We start from the raw sequence: 9,155 nt of genomic DNA on the forward strand, positions 1-9,155 counted from the left end.
AAATCCTCACGCGATTTTCGAAGCTCGATTCCAAGATAAGTTTTCCATTAATGTTTGGGCAGGTATTATAGGAAATAGGTTACTAGGACCATATGTTATGCCGCATCGTTTAGATGGGCCCGCATACTTACATTTTCTACAAAACACTTTACCAGTTTTGCTCGAAGATTTGCCTTATGGATTAAGATTAGAAACATTTTTTATGCACGATGGGGCTCCAGCCCACTTCAGTTTATTAGTTCGACAATATCTAAATCAGACTTATCCAGATCGGTGGATTGGACGAGGTGGACCCGTAGCTTGGCCTCCCCGTTCGCCGGATCTTAATCCGTTAGACTATTTTCTATGGGGTTATTTAAAACACTTAGTTTATTCAGTGCCTGTTGACAGTGTACAACAACTGGAACAAAGAGTCATTCATTGTTGCCAAGAAATACGGAATATGCAAGGTGTTTTTCAACGAGTTAAACGTTCAATGAGAAATCGTTTAGCCAGTTGCATTGAAATGAATGGACATCACTTCCAACACTTGCTGTAACTAAAGAAGTAACATTCAGGTTTAATAATAAGTCACTAGTATTATTTGTTTCTGTATTGTTCCCTGTTTTTTTTTTAATTATAAATCTGTTTTCCATTTACCGTTTCTTTTTTATCACTATTTAACAATACCTGACAGGTTTTCTACAAGAATACCTTTTTTATGTCATTTATACCGTGAAATCAGAATTTCTAAAGAAAACTGCAAAAATATGACGTTTAATAAAAATGTGAACAAATTAAATCGAGGCTTCCCCTGTCGGTACGCCCCTGATTAAAATAATAATTTAGTAAAAACACTAAAAAGTACCTACTATTAAAGGCAATTCATATGCCAAAATTCAGATGGCTATCTAAAACGGTTCCAGAGATATAAAATAAAACCTATATCCCGGTGCAATCTTTGAATCGCCATAGCAACCTTATGACGCATTTGCGGACCTATGTTCATATGAACTTTTCTTCATAGTTTAATATGTAGAATCCACCCCTAGAATTATTCGAACGGTATTTCCGGACACCCTGTATAAGTCAAACTAACTTATTTCAAAAATTCAGGCAAATTGACCAAAATTCAATATTAAGGCTGTTTCAATTTACCAAAATTCCAAACAATTTTTTGGAATGCAACTAAAATTATTTAAGAGTAGAAATAAAATAAAACATACCTGGGCGTTTTCAGAAGTCTCCTCTCATATAAGACAATCCCCTCATCCTTGTCTACATACTTATAAACTTCCGAAATGCTAATAAAGCTTACATCATTGCTACCAGCATCCTCACAGGTTAACAAATTAACGCTTCCATCTTCCGTTATGTCAAAAATGTTCTGTTCAAACAAACTGTTACTGGAACAAGTCATATAGTCACTACTAATCTCTCGGGATTTCAATAAATTAGTTTGCTTTTCAGGACTATTATCCTGGGGTTTATCGCAAAACAGATTTGATTCGTCATTAATTGAATTTGGCAAAGTAACAATTCCACTTTCTTTCGAAAACTGAGACATCTTGGATCCATCTTCTGCATCTTCAAAAATTGAAATATCAGGAAATTCTACAGCTTTATCCTTTATGTCTGTGGCAACAGTGTTATCACCACTAAACTTTGAAAATTTGACTTTCTTAGATGCTTTAGTGCAGTTGTTTTTGTTATTTCTAGTTTTCCTGTAAGATTTCCTGAAAGTAATATTTTCAACGTTAATCAATTTTAAATGTTCATTGTCGGACTCATCTACCGAACTTTCAAATGAAAGAAAGCCGTCTTCTGCGGTGCTACCCCCAGTACTTTTCGGAAATTTTATGAAACTCTGTCCACTCTCTTCCGAAACGTGCTTATTGAACCAGTTCATTACATACTCGGTAGTATCTGATTGAGGCAAGTTTTTCAAGTTTTCAAAATATTTCTCTTTTATAATACTGTCCGTTTGGTTGTCGTTAATAACTTCATATTCTCCAATAGTGCGTCCATTGTTTATAAGAACCTTATCTAAAAATAATTAAATGTTAATATGTTGTTTACAATAAAAGACTAAATTAGAATGTACTACTAGCTTCTGTTTATACCTTTTTATCAATAAATTTAATGTCAAATCATAATTATATTAATTACATAATTGTTACAATCATAATCATTTAGAGATATGGGGTTGGGAATGTTCCAGTTAATTTGTATTTAGAACTAATTTGTATAAATAATAAAACAGAAAAATGTTTGGGTAAAGGTAGGTAGGTATAAACATGAATATTATAAATTGTACATCTTAGTGATGTAATGAACGACATCTACGCAATCACAAATTGTATAAACTTTTACATGCATTACATACATCCATCTCTCGTTACTTAAAGTATAAACATTTATCTGTAATCTTGACATTCATATTCTAAATAACTTTAGAATTAGAAAGAATTAATTATGATATTTTACTAAAAAAACACACAAACGCTAAGTACTGAAAAATATTTTCTTCTACTCTTCAGATGATCGTTTTTATGTACGGAGCCTTCATAAATGATTACACCACGTGACCATCGAGCTTCGGCAACCGAACATTGCACAACTGGTACTATCAACTAAAAATCCCTAAATCTTAGCGTCATCAATATTAATGATTTGTTTACAATGAACCTTGACAAACCGTTGCGTTTACATTCGAGATAATGCGATCGCTGATTCCTTGAATATAGTCTCGTGAAAAATTATGCCAATTACTAACCAGTAAAACAGAATGTTGTGTTTTAATATAATCTTGGTCTTATTGTTTTAATAATCTTTTATTTGACTGAAATGTAATTGCCAACGTGCACGAAATAAAATATAGTTCCAAACAAAATTACTGGTTATGTGGCTTGTAATCATTTATGAAAGCTCTGTATATTTACTTTAGAAGACAATAGCAAAGATTCAAAGAAGCTAAATCAAGCAAGCAATGTAAAATTGACTTGGAAAGAGATTTCTAGTCCGTAATAAATATTTGGGAGAACTCATATCTACGAAATTTATTATTTTATAAAAACATTTAACGTCGAAGTACAACAAACGCAATTTATTTATGACGTAAATGCATTTTTTACAACAAACTAAGAAAAAAGCTGTAGGAAAAGATTAGATATTTAACAATCTGGATATCAATGTGAGATATTTGTGGTTAGACAAACCAACACCTTCTTATATTACTTTGGTGAAAGGGCTTATAAAAACAGTAATTTAATTAAAATTAATTTTTTCTTTCTACTTTTGGCAGGACTATCCAATTTGATAAAAAATTAATGTTATATGTACTTACATTGAAGTAAGATTTAAAAATTGTCATACCTAAAGTTACTTAATTATCAAACCTTTATACATAACTAGAACATAGGTGCTTGCTATATTATAATTTGTCTGTTATATACATATAATTTTAAATGCATAAAACTGAAGCATGAAACAAATATTTGAAAAAAAAATATCACATGTAGAGAAAAAGGGAAAAGAAGTCAAAAAATATAAATATTGTGATTGTGTATTGTATTTCAGGTTCTTCCATTATTGTATTTTATAATATTTTGTAATTGTATTTTATATTATGACTCTTGGTCTGTGTTACTACAATTACAAGAAAGTTAAAACCTATACCAGATGTATTTGTAAAAAGTCGGCCATAAATTATTATATAAGACAAAAAAAGTGAATGTTTGAGATGTACTGGCACTATGTATTATATGCATTAGAGAGATTTGACTTTCATTTCCCATCACACTTTTAGAAAGATGGGGGAAGTACCACACAAATGGTTACATGTTTGTAGTTGTAAAACAAGGCAGTAGCTCTTCTGTAAACATATCACCACTTTAATATTATTATTACACTACCGGTTACCGGTTCATCAATGCATAATTTTATTTTCCATATATTTTTCCTCCTTGAGAAAGTAAAAATGATGAGTAAGTTCTATGTACATAACCGTTGAACTGCAGTACTAAATATCTTTTTCACTTGCCACTGCTCTCCACATAAGGAATACACTATGATTTACATTATTTTCAAGGTCATCAGTGCATATTGCTCAAAAAATGTAAAGGTAATCGATATTAAACTGAGACCTCCCTATTAGAGTAATTTTTAAAATTAATATAATAGATGTCACTTCCCTGGTTCTCACATCTAGTAACTTTAGTTCTCACTAATGTAGTATACTATTATGAAGTTAATATAAAATCATTTTAAGGGTGATATGATTAATATACTTACCACATTTTCGACAGATTCCCAAATTTTTGGAAAATAAAAAAATTATTGCAGCACTTTTGCATTTGTAACCAAATGATTCAAATATTTAAAGATATACCATTTCATACTATATAGGTATTTACAAAAGAGGGGAAATATCTAAATATAAAAATACCATATTTTTTTCCTTTGACCGCTTTATTGAGGACACACTGTATAAATAAAAAAAAAATCTCATAACAGAACCTGCAGGCCTCATTTAATTTAATATGCATCAAGTAATTTAATAATGGTACATTAAAGGGTCAACAGAGCACATAAAGTTAGATTAGAATCTATTTTTATAAAAAGGTGATGACGACTGTATTCTGTATAAATTTAGTCGCAAAAGAATATACAAATATATATTATTATAAAATTTAAAAAATCAAAACACAATCTGTTGATACCCTTAGTATGTTGTATCTACCAGCAAATACTGAATATTTAAGTTAAATGAATTTTGTTAATCGTATTGTGTGGAAACAAAAATGGAAATCAAAATACTTTTTAAACTGAAACAAAAAACTAGACATATTCAAGTTATCAAATAATGACATCTCGAATAATCTTAATAATAAAAAAAAATCTCCAAACTGATTCTGCATTTTACATTCTCATCAAATTCAATTCAATTAGTTCAACTTGGATTAAGGATTTTTGTTTCCAAGTTTTACAAAGTATTTTACATATACCTAATTTAAATATGAAAGCTGTTTCTTTGGCATATAGAGATGAAAAAAGTATGCACAAGTTAATTTGACGTGAATTTTGACAAATTAGTTAAATTTGATTTGCTTTCAATGATTCCACATTTACGAATGTAGCAAATATCGGCTGAAGTTGAAATTTTTTTTGTCATTTCGGTACCTTTCATTTTCGGAATCTCTGTTGTCAAAGTAGTAAAGAAAAACGTTTATGGCCAATTTTCTGGAACGTGCAAATTTTGTATATTGAACAAAAGTATTGTCTGTTTTTTTTTTTCGAAAAAATATTCTACTTTACTGAAGTTACTGAAGAAGTAGTTCAAATTATCGAAAATTCAAAAATTGATTATGAATAAGAATAATTTAATAGAAAAACAAACAACTTAAGCAACAGACATAACATACTATTTGCACTGATAAGTTATAGAAATTGTTCAAAATGATCAACGTTTTCCCTCAGGCATACATGTATTCTTCGTCAAAAATTGAAGTCTACTCTATCCAATTGATTGTTTCTTTGACGTTTAAATTCATAGCCAACTTTTGAATTTTCGAAGATTTTTAAATAACACCTACAATGTGTATTATTAGTTATTCGTGTTTTTAACTAACAAGACTAAGAAAGGTTTTAGAATTAAATTTCCCATAAAATAAAGAAATAATTTTTCCGCCGAGTTAAAAAATTCTGTCACATTTTAATGGTGCATCATCCATTATCAACCCTTTAAAATGCTTCATTTGAACTCTACTGTCGATTAATCTGCCATCCTTAATATAAAGGCAGCAAGTACATTTTTTCGATTTTTATATTTTAGGCTTATTTGATTGATTAATGTTTTCTGAACCTATAAATATCAGTGTAATGATAAAAAAAATTAAAATTCTATTTTATCTTCAAAAAAACAAAAAGCGGTAAGTACACTACGTCCTCATTTTAAATAGTAAAAAGGGGGTAAGTGCAATTTTTAAGAAAGAAGGCGGCTTTTGAAGATATTTACATGGTTGAGACATTTTGTCTTGGTACATTATACAAATTAACGTCACATTATATGAAGCGAAAAAGCAGTAAGTACAAAACATGAAGAGAGATAGCCGCAAGGCATATTTTGTAAGGACTTGTTGCCTTATTTCGTAACAAATATGTGTCACGCCACTGTTTACTAACTTGATAGGCAGCAAGTACTGCTATATGAAAGAGAAGACCCTAACAACCATTATATTTGGTATTATTGTCCCCTTTTTTCTTTATAAAACGTATTCCAGGAAACTATAAAAACAGAAGTAGGTTAAATATTTACTAAAGAATTAGTACCCCATTGGTGGTTAGTCTTTATAGGGACCATTAGAGGATCGGCAGTTCAATATTTAAATGTTAGGAATAGAGTAGTAATACTAACAGTGAAAAAAGCATTTTGTACGATTGAAGGTAAGATTTTATGGTATTACTTAAATACGATTAGTTATAAAATTTAGATTTTTAGAAGGTGAGCAGAAGCAGGAGAATTTTGATGACCGCTTTGATAGAATCGAGCCAAGCAAGTGATATAGACAATGTAATTCAACTAACTTCAGGGAACTTGGAAAGAAGAATAAGAAAACAAGACTGCGATAAGTTGTTAAAGAATGTTTCTTTTGGCAGTACAGATATTTAAAAATTAATCAAAGATATAAACTATTATTACAACTTGGTTTTCTTTTCAGAATTAAAAGATTTTAATATATGAAATTAATACGAACAAAGAAAATTTATGTGAAAGTTTTGATGTAAGCAATATAAGCGATTAACAAGGAATAAAATTTAAGTTTCTTAAAACTAGAATAGCTAAGGAAGGAATAAAAGACAAACCTTCTTGAAGACAAAGACTGAGGAAAATAGTAGGTTCAAAAAAAAAATCTATAATAAGAAATATATGCCTTCTAATGCCCAAAAGCAGAAGAGAATTTTGGAAAAACTTGATTGAAAATTATGTGCCAAACATTCTTGTTCTTTGTCCTTTAAATATTTTTTTTTTATTTGAGTGTGCATTTTGAGCTCAACTAGGTTATGACGAAACTAGGAAATATATAAATAAAAAATAAACATTGGCACGCTAGGTATATGCTATTTAAAAATAATGTATCGCTAGATTTTTACATTTACGTTATTGTCATAGCGTTTTATCTCCTTATCTTTTTAGCCTTGTACAAAAACAAATTGAAATATCAAAGTTTTAGAACATTTTCTTGTCATTTCACAGAAATATATTAGAAACCAACAGAATCATACGTCGAAGATATAATCCAAAATTTTTGGAACATCATTTTAATTTTTTGAAACCCTTTTCTCATAGATTTGCTTTAACAATTTGCACAATATTTTGGTTTATTTGCTGACCCTCCACAATGGATAAAGTCAAGATTGCCACTGAACCAATGCATATTTATGCAACGTTTTATGAATTTTGTATGTATTTCTTTAAAATCGGAAAAACATTTCTTAAATCCTTAGTCTATACATTTTAAAATTTTTTTAGATAGAAATAAAAAGGTAAGGGAGTAGAATTTTTGTGAATAACCCTGTAAAAAGCAAATGCTTCTATGATAAACTGCAGCGACAAACTCAAACGCTAAGTAGTAAAACAGCGGCAAGTGCAGAAAAAACGGTACTTACCACCTTTTAACTTTGTGTAGAAATTTTTCTCAAGTATGAAATATGAAGCATAAAAGCAATAACTAATATATTTTTTTTGTGAGTAAATAAATTTATATTTAATTCTACTGAAAAATATTTTGAATTGCAATCTTTTGCATCTCTACTAAAATTAAATTGATACGCTAAAGTTTTGTGCATTTTTGTCAGTAACTGTATTTCGTCACTTACCGCCTTTTTACTAAGGATGGCAGTAATGCTCTTGGTAACTCACACTGTGTATCAAATTTGTGTTTTGCAAGTTCAAGTATAACTAAGATACCTAATTTTCTTTTTTCAAAATTTAAAACACCCACTTTCAAGGCCTATAACATCTAAGGGGTGCAACTTAGTATAAAGGTAAGTTGCTTTAAATCACCATATTTTGGGTTCCCTTACATGCCCCTGCTCTGTGTCGGTTTTTACGCGAAACACCCTGTATATACCTATGCTGACTGTCATCTGGATCTGATTAATCATTCTCAAATTACTTGAAGAGAAGGCGTATTTTGGCAGTGAATATTTCACTCTATAACCTTTATACTAAGCATTTTCGGACATTTGTTCATAGGAAATTTTTGTTTAAAGTAACATAATTCTATCTGCTCGTAAAACAAGGTATATGATTTAATTTCTCTGATACTACATCAGTTATATTATTTATAAATATTTTATTCCGAATGAATTCACTCACTCACCTAATTTAAAATTAACATTTTCACAGTCTTCTTTCTCTTTCTTTAAGATCTCATTTTTGATGGGCAAATAAGACCTTAGCAAATCGAGACATTCCACATAATCTTCCTTCCGAGCGTAATGAAGGGGGGTCATGCAGTTGGCGTCTCGAGCCTCTGGGTCACCTCCGCTTGCCAGGAGCAAATTCAAAATTTCGACTCTTCCCCATGCTGCCGCTATGTGAACCGGAGTCAAACCGTCGTCAGACCTGAAAAATACATACAGTCCTCATAAACGTTTACAAACTGCGTGACCGCAGAGCTTAGGCAACCAACATTACAGGCTGGTAGTGGTAATGAAAAATCCCTAAATCTTAGCGTCACCAATATGAATGATTCATTTACAATGAATAATGACAAACTGTTACGTCTAGAGTCAAGATAATGTGATTACTGATTGGTTAAATAGAAACTCGTGAAAAGTTACACCGGAATAAGTTAGAAACAATAATACACAGTATTTTTTAATGGTATTGATAATAATTTTTATATTTTTTAATTAAATACATAATTCGTAATATAGGTTTGTTTTGTCACATTTTACTTAATTTTATGTGTTTAAATGTGATAAACAATAATTAAACAACTAAAATGTGGCATTTAATTTTTCCTATTTAGTTAAAGATATAATTTGTGTCATATAAAGGGAGATCTATTTCAAATATGAACAGCATGATAAAAGTTGTAAAGATTTTAATCAGTTTGGGAGGATTTTTTTTTAAAGGTAGTCAAAAAAACATACCTTTCAACAAAGTG

At 30.0% G+C, this 9,155-nt stretch overlaps 1 protein-coding gene across 1 annotated transcript; it reads right to left on the bottom strand.

Moving 5' to 3' along the window:
- Positions 1 to 1,205: 1,205 nt before the first annotated feature.
- LOC108916684 (homeobox protein Wariai-like) lies at positions 1,206 to 8,608 on the bottom strand (the record flags this gene model as incomplete). Its single annotated transcript, XM_018722983.1, has 2 exons — positions 1,206 to 2,025; positions 8,364 to 8,608. Coding segments are annotated over 2 exons (1,065 nt in total), but the record flags the coding sequence as incomplete, so codon positions are not given.
- Between the last annotated feature and the right edge of the window lie 547 nt (positions 8,609 to 9,155).

The sequence above is a fragment of the Anoplophora glabripennis genome, unplaced genomic scaffold (assembly GCF_000390285.2).
Source record: "Anoplophora glabripennis isolate ALB-LARVAE unplaced genomic scaffold, Agla_2.0 scaffold2708, whole genome shotgun sequence".
In the NCBI taxonomy this organism is placed as follows: domain Eukaryota; kingdom Metazoa; phylum Arthropoda; class Insecta; order Coleoptera; family Cerambycidae; genus Anoplophora; species Anoplophora glabripennis.